This window comes from Schistocerca serialis, chromosome 7, assembly GCF_023864345.2.
Source record: "Schistocerca serialis cubense isolate TAMUIC-IGC-003099 chromosome 7, iqSchSeri2.2, whole genome shotgun sequence".
Lineage (NCBI taxonomy): Eukaryota > Metazoa > Arthropoda > Insecta > Orthoptera > Acrididae > Schistocerca > Schistocerca serialis.
Window position 1 is genome coordinate 161,092,303 of NC_064644.1, and position 22,852 is coordinate 161,115,154.

Genomic DNA, 22,852 nt, shown 5'->3' on the forward strand with positions numbered 1-22,852 from the left:
TGTGAGAGGCGGTTGACAATATTTTGTGTTACTATTAAAATGTATTTAGGCTCCACAATCCCAACCATTTCCACTCCACATTCTATGTTGCTGCCAGATTCCAACCATTTCGGATGACAACTATGTGTACTAAATTTCGCACTCTGTGTACTCACACATCACCTGAGAGTTTAATCATGCGTTGTTCCCACTCTTATGAATGCACACAATAAGTAAAATTTCGTTACCTGCTTTGCAACCCAGTGTTGCAATTTTAATGGTGAGAACTGACTAAGATTACCGGTTAAAAACTAGATGGCATTCTTGTTGAAGTTAGTGGGTGCAAATGTCGTGCAAAGAGAAACAAGTGCCGCTCACCATTGTGAGTTAATGACGAGTTGAGTCCACTGGGTGTGGTGGAAGGGGCGGAGCGGTGGCAGAATAGCGCATGCCCGCATGGCAGGTTGCCGCTGCGGCAGGCGCCAGAAGCTTCGCAGAGGCCAAAGTAGCGCCAGCACTCGACGCAACGCCAGCAGGTAACGCAATACTTACTGCCTGTCGCTGCCTACGTTTCTCTCTCCCATAATGCTGTGTACAATGCTTTGCTGTTTCTCATTGGTAACATGCCGGCTTATAGGAGAACGTAATTGGTGAGACGGTGACATCGGCGCTTCCTCAGTGACTCATGTACTCTTATCATTTTGAATGACGATTACCTGCAGCACAGGGTGTCGTTACTTGAATTAGAATATGCGTTTCAATTTGTCTTTTTCAACATTGCACAGTTTAAACAGTGTAGGCATTTTTATGTGTTTGGTACAACTCGTCGAATGTAGATATTACAGTCAATTGTCCGGATTTTAAAATGAACAACATGATACGTAGCGTCTCTTGAATAGCTGTGACGCAAAATACCTTGCAAGTATAATTCAGCTTTTCAAGAAACACTTGGTGTCATGTTAAAGTCCATGTGTCCAACAGCATTTTAACAATGTCCGAACGTTTTGACGCTAACTCAAATACGTCTGTTTGACGGACTATGCCACACACTTGAAAATGGCTGCACGTCCGAAATTGAGCTCTAGTGAAAAAGACAAAATAAATGCGTTTTCTAATCCAAATTACGACAGCCAGTGTGACAGACTATATTCACTCAAAAAAATTACTGCTACTGTAGGCCCCATTGCAACTTAAATCTTATATCTTTGATTTGTATTTAGATAGTGTGTTTATAAATAGCATTAAACATTAGGCAGCGCTATCTCTTCGTGATCACCACCATAGACGTAATCTAGGCGTTACATGAAAAAGTAAAATTAACATTCAGCTATTTCCCAGATCTTTGCTTATTTGTCGTGATATGTCCGTGCCTTGACCCGATGTATAAACAGTCTCGCGTACCTTGTTATGGTGACTACCACGATGTTGTTTAACTAGGAGTTCGAAGGGAGCATAGGGCCGCTTCACTCTTTCCGCCTACGCACTTATTTCCGCTGCTGGATATCCTGTAAAGCGGCAAATAAAACAGCTGAGACCAACAACGAATGAAGACCAACGGATCTGTGATCTGACCCTCAGTTACGTGCTCGTATGATAGAGTATTTATGTATTGCATATTCGATAAATTTGGTGCTGTTAATACTTTATCCACTTTCATGCCGAAGAACAGAGGCGTAGGATCTTCTCTTACATCTAACAGACGTTTTTCAAAACTTCTCCTAACATAAAATACTACCGAACTCGGTAATGTTTCCAGTTGCTAAATACGTATGGGAATTAGTTATATTTACGTCATAATCTGGGGTAAACCTGGGAATTGTGTCAGGACCAAATTTCAGCGCCTCGCTGCAACTTCGCCTGCTTTGAACATATGGTATTCGAAATTATAATAAAAATCGTATAGAATATGAACGAAAAACATCTCGAAATGTTCTTGACAGACTTACTCCATTTTTTCACATGATATTCTAATAAACATTCGGACGAACAGAGGCTTATACCCTTTTAAATTACAATGTACAGTTTTTCTGTTTAAACCAGCTTCGATACTGAAAACGGTGTGCAGTACTATGAAAATGTGCTGTTTTCTTTTCTTTCTTGCAGTCAGTTTTAATTAGGATAGCAGGGCGTGTAAACCATTAGATAAATTGTTTCTCTGTATGTGTGGTTTTAAACAAAAGTTGTGTTCACAACATTGTGCTGATTTCTTTTCGTTCTCGCAATCAGTTTTAACAAGAGTTCTGAATATTATGTAAGTTGTAACTGTGGCATACCGGCCTACAATTGGGATACTCTCATGCGATCTGAATCGTCTGTAACTTTGTAATGTCACGCGTTCGCAGGTCAAAACTGTGTGAACTAACATCGTTAAAGCTATTGTACCAACACATCCAACTGGAGAGATCTTTCTCATACTCCGTAAACCAATGATTCCAACTGATTTACCCATTCGATTTAAGATACTGTAATTAGAACTGAATTTAATACAGAAAATGTAACAGCACACATTTTTGCAACACAGCACTTTCTTTTTTGCAGACGGTTTAAAAAATACCTATCTATTGTTGTTTAAAAATGTGTAGCCTATGTCCGTCCGAATGTTTATTACAGTATCTGTAACAATTTGTAGTAAATCGGTGAAGACCTTCTCGAGATTTTTCCTAACAACTCTTCCAATTTATATATTGGCATAGATAACACAAGATCTTTTACATTAATGATGAATACACGCTAATAACAATAATAAATTACGTACAGTATATAGCGTGAATCACTTAACACTTGCACCCTTTTACGTCGTGAGTGGTTCAACACTTCTAAACGAGGTCATAGGCCAATGGTAGTTGGTAGAGTGGCATGTAATTTTGTTGCACGTGTTAATAATCCCCTACTCTTGTGCAACTGAGATGTTGAAACAACAATGATATTTTAAAATGGATAGAATATTTTTTTTTATCGGCATTCGAAAGCTCTCAAAAAGGCTAGTACAGCGATATAACGTTCCTCGCTGTTGGCGTTGAAACTTTTCGCATAATGTATGAGAAATGTGCTACAGCTTCAAAGTATGACGTCCTGAATCTATTATTGCAAGTCGAGCTATCAAGCATCGCTCCATTGTTATATACAATGAAAATATGCTAAGACAAAGTGTGTTTCCTATTGGTCTATGTTGTAAATGGAACTATCTTCTAACACAGGGCTTCCCAACGTGTGGTCCGCGGACTCCTTAGGGGTCCGCCGGCTCTTTCTAGGGGTCCGCGGCCACCTTTCACCAAATCGTGTAAAATAATGAGTAAAATTAGTGAATAAAAACGTGAAAATCAACTTCATCATTATTTTATTTTTCGTGTGAAAAACATGTGTACTTTTACTTCAGGTCGTATTCCCAAGCAGCCTTTGCGGGTCCTAGGTGAGAACGCATACACAGTTTAGTGCAGGAGAATGCGGCTTCTCTGATCAACTGTTTCGCAACAATACGGGGGTCGTTTGTGCGCCGGCTCACGGCGCTAGATGCGCTGAAACCTGTTATGCATGCGCGGAGCGATCTTTGTCGACCAATCACAGCGCTCGCTGGCACGTATGCTGCCCCAGGCATCGTTAAATGTTAAACTTGCTTTGTCAGTGCACTACCTATTTCATAAGTATATTTTTGATTGTTGCCACGCCACCTGCCACTTGCCAGCTACCAACTGTCAGTACACTGTTGCAAAGCCACCTGCTAGCTGCCGGCTATGGACTGACAGCTGCCATTCAGTAGATACGCAAAGACGTAAAAATAACTAGAATTTCTTAGCTGTTTACATTGTGGAACTGGAAAACGGCTTTATAGAAGCAGATTTCCAGAATCGATTTTGAAGTGTTTACCTTATCAACCAAAAGCGGAACTGGGACATCAGCTTACGAAATCCGCTTTTGGAAACGCATGTAAACTGGGTGAATGTATTCCCACACATTGCACAACAGATATCACAATAGTCCTTTAAAGGCAATTCCTTGGCCTCTTTCCTTTCATGATGTGTTTGCGTCCCGAATCATGGGTTTGCTCTTTTCTCCACAGCCGCGCGGAATGGCCGAGCAGTCTTAGGCGCCATGTCGTCATGGATTGCGCGGCCACTCCCGCCGGAGGTTCGAGTCCTCCGAGACACACACACACACACACACACACACACACACACACACACACACACACACACACGGCTGTTACGAAATATGTATGCTCCTTACACAACAGCAGCCAACCAGTGGAAGTGAACAGACCACAAGCGGCAGCTTGTCAACAGCAAAAAATTTGGACGTGACGTTGATTGCTCTTGGAGGAAGGCAGCTCCAACGTGTGAAATGTCAATTACCAAGTAATTTTAATCAGGTTATAGTGTGTTGAACAAAGGGAGTAAATCCACTAGTAAGTGTCCGGATACAGTGGTAATTCAAATTGGATCGTAAATTTCAAGTTGTTTTCTTTCATCTCTAAACCAAAGACTATTGATACTTCGGCGGGCGGGGGGGGGGGGGGGGGGAGGGAATGGGGGGGGGGGGGGAGATTGGGCGGAGGGGTCATTGGGAACATGGCACTTGCATTAAGGAGCTTTCAGCTTTCAGTTCCCATGGGTTTCGCTCTGAAATTTAAAGTTGCTGTGCTCTTGACTGACTAGGGGTCCGCCATGGATTTTCGACTGAAGAAGGGGTCCGCCAGCTGAAAAGATTGGGAAGCCCTGTTCTAACATATCAAAAGGGACGTACCAAAATCTTTTCATATTTGTGTATGGACTGTGGTGTGCAATCGTTTTGTAGTTTCTTAAGTGTTACATTTTCATCTCCTCCAAGCTTGTTGAATACCACATAACAATTCAGAGAGCAAAGTATCACACTCAAGCTCCTATATTATCTATTGTGTATCAAAATTTTTCATTGGCTAATAATATTAATTTCCAATTTAGATTGCAGGTTCGGCTTTCTAGAGAGTGAGAAGGAAAAGATAATAAGATGCGCAGAGCAGGACTAGCAACTACGAATTATCTGTTGAAATGGTGTCCATTAAATCACCGCTGAGCTGCACGGAACCCCTACATATTGTTCGAAAATATAAAATCAAATTGAAATTGTCGTGTATGAATAATTTACCAATCTTTTATGGTACTTGCCATGAACTACTCTCCACCCTTCAGCGGATAATAAAAATTGAAATATATTTTTTAGATAAAATTAATTTTCATCTTCTCCACAAAATTTAACACATGCAGCTCCAGAGCAGGAATTTCGTTATCTTCCAATATTCCGTGAGTATTTATCGATGTTATAAGCTCTATACATTTGAATGTGCAAGCCTTTTTGATAGGGCTTGACTCCATCCTAAACTAATTTCATAAACAAAGTTACAGAATTTAAGATCGAAGACTCAAGGGGAAAGCGGGGACAATATGTGATCGTTGCTCGGAAGGACGATAGTCTTTGGTGCGTTACAGATTTAGGCAGAGCGACCCGGCTTAAAAGGCGTCACACATTCTCTCATTAGCCATTACACGAAAAGAGCAAAATACAATTACAGTAATCACATAAAATAAACGCATATAATTCAAAACCTAATAAAAATTTGAATAAAATGTGTCTTACATACAATGTGCCGGCTGTTGCGAAAAAGAGTGTCGCAAATAAGTTTGAGACAGTTTAATACTCATGTTTAGGTAAACGGCTTTTGTGGAAACACTCTAAAGGGGAGTCTCGCATGAGAACAATGTTTGTAACAAATAGGCAATTCCGGCCGTTTTGCCTTACAGTTCTTAGCACATTCAGCTGACTTTTTGCATAAATATGTCGGTTGATGTAGGAGTTAAAAGTATTAACCACACAACGAAGTTACAGAGATTTCTTCTTATGAGGCAGCGGCAACTCTGTAAGTCCGCTTTGTAAAATGAAGAAACCGCACAACAGTTGCTTAATGCAGTTTTTTATTGTGTACACGAGAGGTTCGGAACACTTAAAGTTCCATCATGTGATGTAAACCGTAGTAATCAACGTATTGTGTCACACGGCTTGGGAGGGGATCCTCAGATCTGAAATCTCAGATAAGGAACTATGCGGCTAAACTTTCTAAAATGAATTTAAAAAATTAAAAGAGAGAACAGGACGTTACTTACAAATAAAATCATTTAACCACCTGAAGTCATCCTCACTCCACTGTTGTCATGGAACCAAAGGTACCATGTCAGAAGGATAAAAGGGACCTAGAAAAATCCTAAAAAGTTGACATTAGGACTCGACACCAGAAGTCACTCCTGTTGTCATGAACACAATATTTGCATTATTATGTGGGTTATTCGGAAAGTAAGGAACGATCGGTCGCGAAATGGAAAATACTGTGAAAATCCGATGAAACTTTGCACAGATGAGTTGGGCACTGTGTCTAGTATGTCCATCGATCGCATCATGTCGCTCTCTTCAGTTCTGAGCTCACAGTGAGAACGTAAAGATGGCTACAAATTAGCGTCTCCCGCCAAGTATGAGGGCCTGGCGAAATATTTCGCTTGAAGCTACACAATCCACATAACATAACTGTCATGCGGTTCGTTCTACACGACAATTCTCGACCGCACTCTGAAGGGGCAATGAAGATGCTCCCGCAGCGTTTTCGATGGGAAGTGTTTGATCACCCATAATACAGCCCGTAATCGGCTACCCCTGAGGGTCATGTCTGCTCAAACTAACCGCTGGTTATGAAGACAATATTTTGACACCGACAACGAGCTGCAGTCCAGAGTAGAAAATTGTCGAAAAGCACTGGCGGCTGTCTTCTATAACGAAGGAGTTGATAAGTTGGTACAACGCTACGACAGATGTCTAAATCTGAGCGGCGACTGTGTAGAGAAGTAACTGGAAGGTGTAGCTAACCGTTGCAAATAAAACAGTTTCTATTTCGCGACCTATCATTCCTTACTTTCCGAATAGCCCTCGTACAATTTGCACAAGATGGTGGAAATTTAAGTGTTCCGAAACCAATCTTGTGCACAATAAAATATTGTGTATTAAACAACTGTTGTGCGGTTTTTCCATGTTACAAAATCAACAAAGTCATCTGCTCCTATGCATAATATTATTGCCGAAAATCGTTAAAGAAAAAAAATGGGCGGAAGTTTCAAGTTATTCGCCCTGTACTCACTAAACTACTTCTTCTTGCGTTGAATAGAGCCAACTGAGGACTGAGTTACTCCGAGCAGTTGTTTTTTCGAATGAGGTTCTTCGTATCTTTCCAGTATTTTTTCATTCTATCACTGTGCAGCTGTTTTTGTCCCTAGGCGAAGATTCTACCACGTTTTCTCTCTTTCTCTCCAAAAATCTTGAAGGTCTTTTTTATTTTTGATCAGAATATTTCTGTGTTTTCAACATCTTCTTCAATTATGCTCATCTATTATAATTCTTTTTGAGTATGTGATCTCTCAGTGAGCTTCTGATTGTTGACGAGTTGTTGCCATTTTGTGCACATTTCAACGGTGACCCACCCGTTTCCTTTAGGTCCCGCGAGATGTGCAGTTACTTTAGCAGACTGATTGGAGTCCGGATTGCCAGTGTTCGTAACAGCACAACTCGCAGGACCTCAAGAAAACGGCTGAGTCGGTCGTCGAAATATTGTGCACAATATGGCAATACCTCGCCAGAATACCCGGAAGCACACCATTAAGTTTATGAGTATCTTGAATCCAATAATTTTTGTTCTTTCTGTTACTGAAATATTGCAAGATTCTTTTATTTAATTAATTGAACTGGTGCATAAGTTCGTAGCGATTTTTGATAAGTTAACAGATACATGAAACGGAGACTTTAGTCATCAATAACAAATTCTTCTTCACTAACTACAACAGTCTGCCAAAGCTGGGGTATCTTTACGAGTCCGAGACAGTAACAACACGTGTTTCTGAGGTAAAGAACTCGTCGAGCCATTTTCGGAGCGCATTTTCATGCGGAAAGGAAGTTCCCTGGCGACTGTTCGATGTTGTTTGTTGTTGTGGTCTTCAGTCCTGAGACTGGTTTGATGCAGCTCTCCATGCTACCCTATCCTGTGCAAGCTTCTTCATCTCCCAGTACTTACTGCAACCCACATCCTTCTGAATCTGCTTAGTGTATTCATCTCTTGGTCTCCCTCTACGATTTTTACCCTCCACGCTGCCCTCCAATGCTAAATTTGTGATCCCTTGATGCCTCAGAACATGACCTACCAACCGATCCCTTCTTTTTTTCAAGTTGTGCCACATACCCCTCTTCTCCCTAATTCTGTTCAATACGTCCTCATTAGTTATGTGATCTACCCATCTAATCTTCAGCATTCTTCTGTAGCACCACATTTCGAAAGCTTCTATTCTCTTCTTGTCCAAACTATTTATCGTCCATGTTTCACTCCCTTCAAGACACCATCCATTCCGTTCAACTGCTCTTCCAAGTCCTTTGGTGTCTCTGACAGAATTACAATGTCATCGGCGAACCTCAAAGTTTTTATTTCTTCTCCATGGATTTTAATACCTACTCCGAATTTTTCTCTTGTTTCCTTTACTGCTTGCTCAATATACAGATTGAATAACATCGGGAAGAGGCTACAACCCTGTCTCACTCCCTTCACAACCACTGCTTCCCTTTCATGCCCCTCGACTCTTATTACTGCCATCTGGTTTCTGTACAAATTGTAAATCGCCTTTCGCTCCCTGTATTTTACCCCTGCCATCTTTAGAATTTGAAAGAGAGTCTTCCAGTAACATTGTCAAAAGCTTTCTCTAAGTCTACAAATGCGAGAAACGTAGGTTTGCCTTTCCTTAATCTTTCTTCTAAGATAAGTCGTAGGGTCAGTATTGCCTCACGTGTTCCAATATTTCTACGGAATCCAAACTGATCTTCCCCGAGGTCGGCTTCTACTAGTTTTTCCATTCGCCTGTAAAGAATTCGCGTTAGTATTTTGCAGCTGTGACTTATTAAACTGATAGTTCGGTAATTTTCACATCTGTCAGCACCTGCTTTCTTTGGGACTGGAATTATTATATTCTTCTTGAAGTCTGAGGGTATTTCGCCTGTCTCATACATCTTGCTCACCAGCTGGTAGTTTTTTGTCAGGACTGGCTCTCCCAAGGCCATCAGTAGTTCTAATGGAATGTTGTCTACTCCCGGGGCCTTGTTTCGACTCAGGTCTTTCAGTGCTCTGTCAAACTCTTCACGCGGTATTGTATCTCCCATTTCATCTTCATCTACATCCTCTTCCATTTCCATAATATTGTCCTCAAGTACATCGCCCTTGTATAGACCCTATATATACTTCTTCACCTTTCTGCTTTCCCTTCTTTGCTTAGAACTGGGTTTCCATCTGAGCTCTTGATATTCATACAAGTGGTTCTCTTTTCTGCAAAGGTCTCTTTAATTTTCCTGTAGGCAGTATCTATCTTACCCCTAGTGAGATAAGCCTCTACATCCTTACATTGGTCCTCCAGCCATCCCTGCTTACCCAATTTGCACTTCCTGTCGATCTCGTTTTTGAGACATTTGTATTCTTTTTTGCCTGCTTCATTTACTGCATTTTTATATTTTCTCCTTTCCTCAATTAAGTTCAATATTTCTTCTGTTAACCAAGGAGTTCTAGTAGCCCTCGTCTTTTTACCTACTTGATCCTCTGCTGCCTTCACTACTTCATCCGTCAGAGCTACCCATTCTTCTTCTACTGTACTTCTTTCCCCCATTCCTGTTGTTCGATACAGAGAGTAAAAGGTGGAAATCCGAGGACGCGAGGTCAGGTGAGTAAGGTGGGTGCGCAATGATTTCCCAACCCAACTCCTGTACAGTGTTTTCCTCGGTCTAGCGGAATGCAGGCGGGCGTTAGCGTGGAGTAGCATCACTTCACGCAGTCTTCCTGGTCGTTGTTCTTGGACTGCGTCTGGAAGATGTCTCAGTTGTTGACAACAAATGTCGGCAGTGATGATTACATCTGGGGAAAGAAAATCGTAGTACACCACACTGTCGCTGTTTGTGGATGCGCTCAGGTCCTCGTTCGGGATGTTGCTGCTTTTTTTGGGCTCAACCTTTGTTTACCTGATGTTTGCATGAGGACACCATTTCTCGTCACCAGCAACGATACAGTATAGCTATGGTTTCTGTTGTTCACGTGGCAACTGATGACGAGCAAGTTGAGGCGCAGATTCATTACTTTGGCTTAGAGAATGCGGTATCCAAACACCTGATTTTTGAACGTTTCCCATTGTATGAGAATATCACACGACAGCGGAATTATGACACTTCATACATCTGCCAATTCTCGAGCGCACTGCTGTGGCTCATTGTGGATTATTGCGTTTAAATTATCTCCATCAAACCCCGAAGGTATTCTTGAACGTGGAGAGTTACTAATGTCAATTTTCTTACCATGCTGTATCCACCTCTGCTGCTGTCACCCCTGTATTGAACTCAAACAGAAGAATATGTCGGAAATATTCTGATTTCTCCAATTGGCACTTCATTTTCTCCAAACGACAAAATGACAATTTGTAAACCAAAATAACAACAGTGAACTACAAATAAAAGTGACTATCGATAAAATAAACCATAAAAACTGCTCAACATACAAAACAAAAACCCTACGAACTTATGCACCAACGTAATACTGTTCTCCACCGCTTTTACATCTCCAACAAACTGGCCTCACTTCTCCTGATTGTCGCTGAGTGTATGGGGATGTTTTTCCCACAAAGTTCTTAGTAACAGCTACATGGTGCCTACTTTTCGCGTTAATGGGGACTGATTTTTGTATTGTATGTGTCCCGGGAGTGTTGATAAGAAATCTCCTGAGGTCTGGCTTTGTTTCCTTCGTTAGTCAGTCCACTGATTTGAATGACTTCTTCGAAGTATTTAAATTTTTGGACTTTACCAATTTTTCACAAATCTATTTTCAACGATTTGGTGGCACCTTTACCAATTTTTCACAAATCTATTTTCAACGATTTGGTGGCACCTTCGTTATTTTGACATCAATTCTGTTTTGAATGTCGGGATTTGTTGGCCTGCTCTCTCTTCCGAGGAGTTGATGGCTGATTTTCCATCTTTGTCAGCGACTGCTTGTTTTCTGCCTAGTGTTATGCATTGTTTTAGTTCAGCTCTTTGTAGTGCACCCATTCTCAAATGAATTTTCCGAAAAAGCAGTTAAAGAGGAGAGGGAGGGGGAGACCATCTCCTTATGGGATTCCAGTTCTGATTTCAAATGGTTCAAAAATTTCGCCATGGAATTTAAGTTTCGATTTGGTGTTCGCGAGAGATTATGTAAGTAAACTAATTTGTCTGTTATCTACTTCGAATTCTTGTAGCGTAGAGAATAGGGTTAGTGCTTGATAGGTCTGTAAGCATTTTTAAAAGCCAAAAAGGCGATGACATAGTTTTGCTTCGCCATGGCGTACTGCTTTATTATTGAACTGAGACTGAGGCTTTGTCCGACATATGATCTTACTTTGTGGAAGTATACAATTACAGCACACTATTACAATTTAAAACTAGGATCTTATATTACCAGCATGATTAGCAGTCACTGCTGGATAAAGGTCTTCTACAGGTCTTTCTTCAGCTTTACGCACCATGTTACTCCTACTTACTGACTAACGTCATCCACCGACCTTCCATTAGAGGGTCATTCCAGCCTCATCTCTTGGAATCCAGCAAACAAGCTCCACGGTCCATCTACTACCCATGTTGTTGTTGTTAATGATGTTGTTGCAGTCTTCTATCCAAGACTTGTTTGATGCAGTTTCTCGACTCTACTGTAGCCTGTGTAAGCCTCTTCATCTCCAAATTACTACTGCACCCTACAGTCATTTGAACCTGCTCTCTATATCCATACAGGTTTTACCATCCACACTTCCTTCCAGTAATAAACTGATGATTCCTTGATGTCTCAAAATGTGTCTTATCAACCGAACCCATCTCATAGTCAAGTTTTAGAGAATCTAGCTCACACTGGGACTTACCACCAACTGTTCTTACGGCGAAACATTCGCAAGTGGAATAGGAAATGGCAGTGGTACATCAAGTATCCTCTGTCACACACCAAACACGAAAGCGGGATTGCACTGACATCGAGTTATGAGCTAGTTTGGAAGTTCCAAGTCTTTGCCTCATGAGGAATTTAGTTTAAAATAAATTACAAAATTTGCACCGGACGAACAAACAAGAAACCGTGTTAAAATTAAGTGCAATGTAGTCGTGAAACACATAAAAATGGCAGTATTTCTCCTGTTGATTATGTGTGTGCTCTACAGTTTCATTTAAATTCTATTACTTGTACATATAATAGTCATATAATATTTAATATTCTTATAATGATATTTCAATCAGTTCAACATAATCTGATTGTATCTTAAGGATAAGTAATTCACCCATAAAAGAAGTCGCTTACAAAACGCCTGTTCGACCGATTCTTGACTTCCGTTCAGCAGTCTGGAAGCCTTACAAGGTTGGGTCAGCAGAAGAGATACAGAAGCTCCAACGAAGAGCGCCGCGTTTCGTTACGGGATCGTTTATTCGGCGTGAAAGCGTTACCAAAATGGTCACCAAATTCCAATAGCAGGCGCTACAAGAGAGGCGTTACGGATCACGGGGAAAAATGAGCAAAGTATTACTTCCATCCATACACATCTCGCGAAAAGAGAATACCAGGGAAGTTAGTGGCCTTATCAATCACTCCTCCCACGCGCCATTCTTCTTATGCAAATGGAACAGGGAAAGGAGGAAGGCACGAGGTGTGCGAGAAAACTAATGAGACTGATGATTTATCCACCAGAGTTTTTAATTTTTTTCAAACAGCAAATATTTCCCCCTTCAAAATACTTCCCTTCGGCTGGTACACACCGGCGAAGTCGTTGTTCCCAGTCTTGGTAGCAGCGCTGAAAGACTTCAGCTGGTAAGGCCTTTTAAATGTCGGTCACATTCTTTTGAATGTTCTCCAGAGTCCCAGAATGACGCCATTTTAAGCCATATTTCAATTTCTGGGAAAGAAAATAGTCACAAGGACTCAGATCTGATGACTAGAGGGGCAGCGGAATAACCGGAATGCCTTTTGAGGTCAAAAATTCCATGAGTATGTGGCCGTGTGACGTCGGGCGTTGTCACGATGCAACATCCACTTGTCTGAAATGTTCGGTCTCACTCGGTTCAACCTTTTCCTGATCATTGAAAAGACATCTTTGAAAAACACCTATCGACAGTTTGTCCTGGAGGAACAATCTCACAAGAGCACGAGTTCGACGTTTTCGTCGGTTTTTGAAGCTGAAGGTCTAAAAAATCTAAACTACACTCCGTCCGAACAGGCCTTGGAAGGCCCTACGGTACCAACCGGCCGCCGTGTCATCATCAGCCCACATGCGTCACTGGATGCGGATATGGAGGGGCATGTGGTCATCACACCGCTCTCCCGGCCATAAGTCAGTTTACGAGACCGGAGCGGCTACTTCTCAATCAAGTAGCTCCTCAGTTTGCCTCGCAAGGGCTGAGTGCACCCCGCTCGCCAACAGCGTTCGGCAGACAGCATGGTCACCTTTCAAAAAATGATTTGTGCTAGCGAAACCCTTGAGTTCTTTATAAGGAATGTTTCCCATAAGCATGTTTCAACTTTTCAGAGGTCACACTTCGGGATTCCCCAAGTTTAAGCCAAAACTTGATGGCACAACGTTGCTCTAAAATCCGCTGTTCCATTCTCGTAACACACGACAAAAATTCACTGATGGAGCTCTCAAAAATCACATGATGGCTATATGGAGCTGAAACTCGGACTGAGTATCTGGAAGGGATGAACACACCGGTGTATACAAGTAGAACAACTCATAGTTGCCAGATCGCTCGCAATGTTGCCAGTCTCATTATTTTTCCCACACCGCTCGTATAGTGCTACCAGAAGTATCTCAGCCATACACTATAATTTGGCTTGTGTAGTACAAATGTAAATCTAGCTCTCCAAGTGAGTATACCTGTGTATTCCGACGGCCTGCTTCGACTTCAGAAGCTCTCATTTACAGTACATATTATTTCGACATATCATGCTGTTGTTGTTGTCTTCAGTCCTGAGACTGGTTTGATGCAGCTCTTCATGCTACTCTATCCTGTGCAAGCTTCTTCATCTCCCAGTACTTACTGCAACCTACGTCCTTCTGAATCTGCTTAGTGTATTCATCTCTTGGTCTCCCTCTACGATTTTTACCCTCCACACTGCCCTCCAATGCTAAATTTGTGATCCCTTGATGCCTCAGAACATGTCCGACCAAGCGGTCCCTTCTTCTTGTCAAGTTGTGCCACAAACTCCTCTTCTCCCCAATTCTATTCAATACCTCCTCATTAGTTATGTGATCTACCCATCTAATAGCCTTTCGCTCCCTGTATTTTACCCCTGCAACCTTTAGAATTTGAAAGAGGGTATTCAGGTCAACATTGTCAAAAGCTTTCTCTAAGTCTACAAATGCTAGAAACGTAGGTTTGCCTTTCCTAAATCTTTCTTCTAAGATAAGTCGTAGGGTCAGTATTGCCTCACGTGTTCCAATATTTCTACGGAATCCAAACTGATCTTCCCCAAGGTTGGCCTCTACTAGTTTTTCCATTCGTCTGTAAAGAATTCGCGTTAGTATTTTGCAGCTGTGGCTTATTGGACTGATAGTTCGGTAATTTTCACATCTGTCAGCACCTGCTTTCTTTGGGATTGGAATTATTATGTTCTTCTTGAAGTCTGAGGGTATTTCGCCTGTCTCATACATCGTGCTCACCAGATGGTAGAGTTTTGTCAGGACTGGCTCTCCCGAGGCCGTCAGTAGTTCTAATAGAATATTGTCTACTCCCGGGGCCTTGTTTCGACTCAGGTCTTTCAGTGCTCTGTCAAACTCTTCACGCAGTATTGTATCTCCCATTTCATCTTCATCTACATCCTCTTCCATTTCCATAATATTGTCCTCAAGTATGTCGCCCTTGTATAGACCCTCTATATACTTCTTCCACCTTTCTGCTTTCCCTTCTTTGCTTAGAACTGGGTTTCCATCTGAGCTCTTGATATTCATACAAGTGGTTCTCTTTTCTCCAAATGTCTCTTTAATTTTCCTGTAGGCAGTATTTATCTTACCCCTAGTGAGATAAGCCTCTACATCCTTACATTGGTCATCCAGCCATCCCTGCTTAGCCAATTTGCACTTCCTGTCGATCTCATTTTTGAGACGTTTGTATTCCTTTTTGCCTGCTTCATTTACTGCATTTTTATATTTTCTCCTTTCATCAATTAAATTCCCCTCGGGAGAGCCTGTAACTCCTATAGGGCGCGTCCCCAGGTGGCGGATCGGGGAACGCCTCCCAGATATGGGTGGTAGGAGGGAAATCAAATACCTCCCGCGGACCAACAGGCCGGGCAGAGCAAGTTCGTTAGCTGAAGTGAAAGCAACTGCTCTAGGGGTAGGCATCCCCGAAATCAAGACCCTGGTCCTCCAGGTTGGGGGTTGTGCTTAGGGCCAGCGACCCTATCACAGGATCCTGTAGGAGAAAATGGATTGCTACGAATCAGAATGACAAGAATGCTGGGCCACCAAACTTGATGACGAACTTGCAAAATTTAAAGGTTATGAATATGGGAACATGGAATGTATTAAGTCTCTATAGATCAGGATCACTGATAAATGTCATACAGGAACTTGAAAGGTATAAAATGGATTTAGTTGCAGTACAAGAAACCAGATGGACGGGTAATGGAAGTATAAACAAAAATAAGTATACAATAATGTATGGGGGAAATGATACACAAATACATGCACTAGGGACAGGATTTATAATAAACAACAAATTGTTACCTTTTATTAGGAAATTTGAGGCAGTGAATGAAAGGATATCTCACATTACGATTCAATGCAAATATAAGACTTTAAATGTTATAAATTGCCATGCTCCAACAGAGGATAAAGAGGACAATATTAAAGAAGAATTTTACAACAAATTGGAACAGGTATATGATACATTCTCGAAAAATTCAATTAAAATAATTCTAGGAGATTTCAATGCCAAGTTAGGACATGAAAATCATTATAAACCTACAATTGGACCTCATAGTCTACATCAGCAGAGTAATGAAAACGGAACAAAACTTATTAGCTTTGCCACTTCCAAAAACATGTTGATCAAAAGTACATATTTTGCACATAAAGATATACATAAACAAACATGGGCTTCAAGAGATGGCATCACAAAAAATCAAATTGATCATGTATTAATCGAAAAACAACATCATAAATGCATACATGATATCAGAAGTCAAAGGGGAGCAGACTGTGATTCGGATCACTTTCTTGTAAAAGCCAAGTTCAAGATCTCACTCTCAAGACATAAATGGTCTAAATTAAATGGTGTTCCTAGGTTTAATACAATGAAACTGAAAAACCCAAACATTCTCAACCAGTACATTAGAGAATTAGAAACACACAAACCTGAAGTGGAAAGTAAAATTAACAATGATGATACTAATCAAGCCTGGAACGCTCTGAAAGAAAGTATCACACGAGCAACTACCTCAGTTTTGGGACATTTTACTACAACTAAGAACCCCTGGTTTGATGCCGAGTGCTCGAACGCTATCGAAGATAGAAAATTAGCAAGGGAAAAATTCCTACAAAAACCAATAACACAAAACAAACTTATTTTTGAAGAGAAACAGAAACTTGCCAGGAAACTCATTAGGAAAAAGAAAAGGGATTTTATGAATTACAAATTAAAAAGAGCTGAGAATGACCGTACCACAGACTCCAGAGGATTTTTCAAGAGCATAAATATGTTTAAAAGTGGGAATATAAAAAATTATGGACAGTTCATAACAGACCCAGATGGCTCCTTGCTAACAGAAAGAAGTGACATTGCTAACAGATGGAAGGAATATTTTAATGAGTTACTAAATGCTCCAACTATAAGCGTCTCTCAGGAAGATGACAATGAATATCTTACTGCTGACCCATCGGACGAAGAGCCCAGCTTAGCAGAAATTAAAGAAAGCATCAAGAAGCTGAAGAGACATAAAGCTCCTGGAAGTGATGGTATAGACACAGATATATGGAAGCTCAGTAAATTTCCTTTTGTAAACTGCTTACACAAAATCATCACCAACATCTGGAAGCAGGAACAGGTCCCACATGATTGGAAAGAAGTAGTTGTGTGCCCTATATACAAGAAGGGGGACCCAACAAATTGTTCAAACTACAGAGGAATTGCGTTACTAAACACAACATATAAAATTATGACAAATATACTGTTAGCAAGGATAAGCCCTTACGTTGAAGACTCCCTAGATGATGCCCAATGTGGATTTAGACCTAACAGATCGACTATTGACAATATATATGTCCTAAGGATGTTGGGTGAAAAGAAATATGAATTCAATCAAAATGTACATATGCTTTTCATTGATTTTAAAAAAGCTTTTGACAGTATCAACAGGGAATATTTATGGAAGTGCATGAGGCAGATTGGCATCCCTAACAAATTGATAAATTTAATAAAATCTTGCACTTTAAACTCAAAATACAAAATAAAAGTAGCTAGCAAACTTTCTGAAGACTTTGAGGTTAAAACTGGAGTCAAACAAGGGGATTCACTCTCACCAGTTCTTTTTAACATAGTAATCAATAGAATAATCCAAAAAGTAAAGCTACTACAAATTGGAGCACAACTGGAAAGCAAAATTAACATTGTAGCATACGCTGATGACATTGCATTATTATCTGACAGTGAGAATGATTTGAAGCTTCTTACTGCACAATTAATTAAAGCCACAAATGGCACAGGCCTCCAGCTGAATACAGACAAAACAATGTACTTTATCTTATCCCGCTATCCATCAAATAATAATGTACTGCAAATTAATAACACAGCTTTCACAAAGACAAATGAATTTAATTACCTTGGTACAATAGTAACCTCTGACAACTCCATAAAAATTGAAATAGAATCACGAATTCAGAAGGCTAACAAATGCTACTATAGTCTCTTGACAGTTTTCAAAAGCAAGTTAATTTCTAGGAACACCAAACTACAAGTATACAAATCATTGATTATACCAGTACTCACCTATGGATCTGAAACCTGGACTCTCACAAAAAAAGAGGAAAACAGATTAAGAGTATTTGAACGAAAAATTTTGAGAAAAATATTTGGACCCATAAGAGATAGGATCAGTGATGAATGGAGATTGCTAAATAACAATGAAATTTACAAATTATATAAAGACTCCGATATAGTGGCCAAAATTAAAGCCAAAAGACTGAAATGGATAGGGCATGTCATCAGAGCACCACCAAACAGGACCATCAAGAAAGTGACTGAAGAGATTCCCACCGGAAGACGACCTCTTGGACGCCCACGCATGAGATACTTGGACAATATTCAAGACGATCTCAGAAAACTAGGACATGACAGACAGTGGCAAATTACTTGTAAAGACAGAGCAAAGTGGTTCAACATTGTCCATTCTGCAGCAAAAAGCCTTCATGGATTGTAATGCTTAATAATAATAATAATAATCAATTAAATTCAATATTTCTTCTGTTACCCAGGGATTTCTACTAGCCCTCGTCGTTTTACCTACTAGATCCTCTGCTGCCTTCACTACTTCATCTCTCAAAGCTACCCATTCTTCTTCTACTGTATTTCTTTCCCCCATTCTTGTCAATTGTCCCTTATGCTCTCCCTGGAACTCTGTACAACCTCTGGTTTAATCAGTTTATCCAGGTCCCATCTCCTTAAATTCCCACCTTTTTGCAGTTTCTTCAGTTTTAATCTACAGCTCATAACCAATAGATTGTGGTCAGAGTCCACATCTGCCCCTGGAAATGTCTTACAATTTAATACCTGGTTCCTAAATCTCTGTCTTACCATTATGTAATCTATCTGATACCTTATAGTATTTCCAGGATTCTTCCATGTGTACAAGCTTCTTTTATGATTCTTGAACCAAGTGTTAGCTATGATTAAGTTATGCTCTGTGCAAAATTCTACCAGACGGCTTCCTCTTTCATTTCTTTCCCCCAATCCATATTCATCTGCTATGTTTCCTTCTCTCCCTTTTCCTACTCTCGAATTCCAGTCACCCATGACTATTAAATTTTCGTCTCCCTTCACAATCTGAATAATTTCTTTTATTTCATCATACATTTCTTCAATTTCTTCGTCATCTGCAGAGCTAGTTGGCATATAAACTTGTACTACTGTAGTAGGTGTGGGCTTCGTATCTATCTTGGCCACAATAATGCGTTCACTATGCTGTTTGTAGTAGCTTACCCGCATTCCTATTTTCCTATTCATTATTAAACCTACTCCTGCATTACCCCTATTTGATTTTGTGTTTATAACCCTGTAGTCACCTGACCAGAAGTCTTGTTCCTCCTGCCACCGAACTTCACTAATTCCCACTATATCTAACTTCAACCAATCCATTTCCCTTTTTAAATTTTCTAACCTACCTGCCCGATTAAGGGATCTGACATTCCACGCTCCGATCCGTAGAACGCCAGTTTTCTTTCTCCCGATAACGACATCCTCTTGAGTAGTCCCTGCCCGGAGATCCGAATGGGGCACTATTTTACCTCCGCAATTTTTTACCCAAGAGGACGCCATCATCATTTAACCATACAGTAAAGCTGCATGCCCTCGGGAAAAATTACGGCTGTAGTTTCCCCATGCTTTCAGCCGTTCGCAGTACCAACACAGCAAGGCCGTTTTGGTTAGTGTTACAAGGCCAGATCAGTCAATCATCCAGACTGTTGCCCCTGCAACTACTGAAAAGGCTGCTGCCCCTCTTGAGGAACCACACGTTTGTCTGGCCTCTCAACAGATACCCCTCCCTTGTGGTTGCACCTACGGTACGGCCATGTGCATCGCTGAGGCACGCAAGCCTCCCCACCAACGGCAAGGTCCATGGTTCATGGGGGGAAGCGAAATATCATATACGGTGTAAATTACTTAACAAAGTAGTTCCCCCGCAAACCCCATTATTAGGCACTGATGTTTCAGTATTCCAATATTTGAATATCTGAAAGAGTGACTAGGCTTCATGTCTTGATATTCAGATGTGTGCATCGTGTTATGTCTGAATCAAACCAGAAAATACCAATATACAATATGCTGTAGTTACTAATGTACGTCACGAAACATTTGGATTTGCTATTAAATGGCGTAATTTTAGGTTAGTTGTTAAAAGAGCTACAATCGGAAGTAGCCGATCAACTGTCGACCCAGTGCAGGAAATTCAACTTCAGTAATAAATGGCGGTGACGCGTGGAATGCAGCAGATTTATAAAATTATATCACAACAGCCATATAGCATCGCAGTTGTCCTGAAACAGAAAAGACCAACATTACGATTTCACAACATATTCCGCCTATAAGATCTTTTGTTAATATTTACGCGGTGTCGTTACTTCATAAGGCTTTAAGTATGCTGAACGCTACTTTCTCTGCACTAAACCTTTGTTTGTTTGCCCCACAGGGGAAGTACTGTTCGAAGCACGTGACTACTTCGAAGTCCGAGAGCACCAGTATGAATATTTCGTCCGTCTTAAAGATGGTGGTAACCACCGTATGTTCCAACTATCTGCACAATGGCACCAAGATGGAGGTGCCCGAAGGTAAGGTGGCTAAGCATAGATTAAGCAACAGATTACTACCACTTTCTTAGCGGCTTACCGATCAGATTCGCAGCATGGCTTCTACTTCCGTTACGTAGCATTCGAAAAAAATAATGGTTTTATTGCAATGCATAAGTTTTGTTTCGTTGTGAAGAAACCTCTCCTGCGATCGCATGCGACCTGTGGTAGTAATCGAAGACACGCTGACAGCTGCGGCATCCCTCCACGCTTGATGTCTTCCCCGACGGCGATATCCTCTTTCATCCGTATAATTGTCAGTGTCTCGGACCCAAAACCGTGCTAAAGTGATTTGAGGAGTATTACAGTGAACTCACGTTAATGTCTCGTCGACCAAATTCGCCTGATGTAAATCCCATGAGTCCCATCTGGGTCGCTATCGGGCGCCATCACTGCGTACGCACATCAGCGGCTCTTTATTTACGCGAATTACGTGACTTGTGCGTAGACATCTAATGCTACATAGCTTCACAAATCTAGCAACAAATTGTCGGATCCCTGATATGCAGAATCAGTGATGTATTTCGTTGCAAACCATGGACAAACAAGCTATTGAGCAAATGGCCATAATGTTTTGGCTCATTAGTGTACTACTAAATCTTTGCCGCACATTGGCTTATTGACAGTGAATTCTCTTTTACATACAGTTCTATTCGTATCATTTGTTCTGGATGACGACAATTACAAATTTGAAACACTATACTGCGCAATAGGCATTTTACCACAAGCACTATTAACAGATGAGAAACATTTTTGTAGTATCAAGGTAACAACAGACAATAATCCTTTTTCTGGCAGTGAGAAGTATTTGTGTTATCAATTGGGACTGATTAAAACTGATTAGGAACAGGTCTCGAACCTAGGCACTTCCGTTCCGCTTTCAACTTTCGAGTCGGATAGAGTAATGGTCAGAGTGCGATGCCTGCCAGTGAGATCATATGAGCGCACTGGAAGGACATGTCCACGAAATCGGTGTTATGTTGTCGACATCACTTGAATTACTCAGCCGAAAATGCATATAGCAGCAAAGAATTTCCGATTTACTTGAACAAATGACAAAGTAATTTATATTGTAAGGCTAGCGCAAAATCAGTTTAGTTCTAATGCCAATAAAAATATTCGACCTTTACCCTTTCTGCGCTAGGTGAGCCGGACCCCGGATGCATCCTTCGATCACCGAAGCTAATGGAGGGGAAGACTATCAGAATAGGGACGTTGGAAGTAAGTAATCGTCTACATTTCGAATATTTTATAAATATTTATTTACTGCTTTCTATTTGACAAACTGTCAAGGCATAAATTCAACGTGTTAATAACTTCTCTTCCTCGTTTTTTTTTCGTGATTTTCTCTGTTAAAAGTTATATCTGTACTTATACATTCGGAAGCGATATTCTTTCTTTTTTTATTTCTGATATGACGAGTACCCACCTCATTCTGAGTCCACTGTTCTTTTTCTTGTGTTTCAGAATCCTCCGTTGACGCTGACCAATAATACTGATGGCGCTCTGGTTGGACAAGGAGTCATTTTTGAGATAGTGGATATTCTGAAGCATAAGTTGGGCTTCAGCTACGAAGTGGTGAAGCCGGAGTCAAACATACTAGGAGACGAAAATCACGGAATCATTGGACTTGTGCACAAGAAGGTAAGGATAAGTTATTACGAATAGTTACAACCACTATTTCTACCCTATCAGAAGCATAGAAAATTTATTTTTTGGAAACCGTAGTAATTCCTGAGTTGGTATCCTTGACGCGTTATCGAATCAGTTAACGTAGAGGAAGGTATGACTGGTCGTAAGTCTATGTTAGCTACTACGAGCACGTGTTTTACAAGGCATTTTGGGATAGGTAGTTTCCCGTCCAACACTCTCACGGAGATTGTAAAATTGTTGCTCTTTGGTTTATTTATTCTCTTTGTAACAACACATTTACGAAAAGAGTTACGTGAAATACTTTTAGCAATGCTGTGCTTTGCTTTTCTTTATCATCATTACCTTTTAGCGGAATAAAATGTATATATGGAAGTCTTATTGTTCTGTATCTGGCCTACAATTTAAGGAACGATTTTTCATAACTGCAACTCATGCTAAGAATCAATATATCTTCCCTACTTCATAGTGATTAAAAGTTAAAATTACTTTGTTATGAACACTGATGTTACAGTTCGTGTGATCGTTCAAAAACACAAGTTCGCAGTGGATTTTATTTCTCGTTAAAA

General features: G+C 40.6%; 1 protein-coding gene across 1 annotated transcript in view; it reads left to right on the plus strand.

Annotated features, from left to right (window-relative positions):
• The first annotated feature begins 477 nt into the window (after nt 1-477).
• Nucleotides 478-22,852, plus strand: part of LOC126412450 (ionotropic receptor 93a) — a 200,096-nt gene continuing 177,721 nt past the window's right edge. The window contains exons 1-4 of the mRNA XM_050082056.1: nt 478-515; nt 20,477-20,615; nt 21,778-21,854; nt 22,101-22,277. Of these exons, the coding sequence (XP_049938013.1) occupies nt 20,528-20,615; nt 21,778-21,854; nt 22,101-22,277 (342 nt within the window). The 5' untranslated portion in view covers nt 478-515; nt 20,477-20,527. The remainder of the gene's footprint in view (nt 516-20,476; nt 20,616-21,777; nt 21,855-22,100; nt 22,278-22,852) is intronic.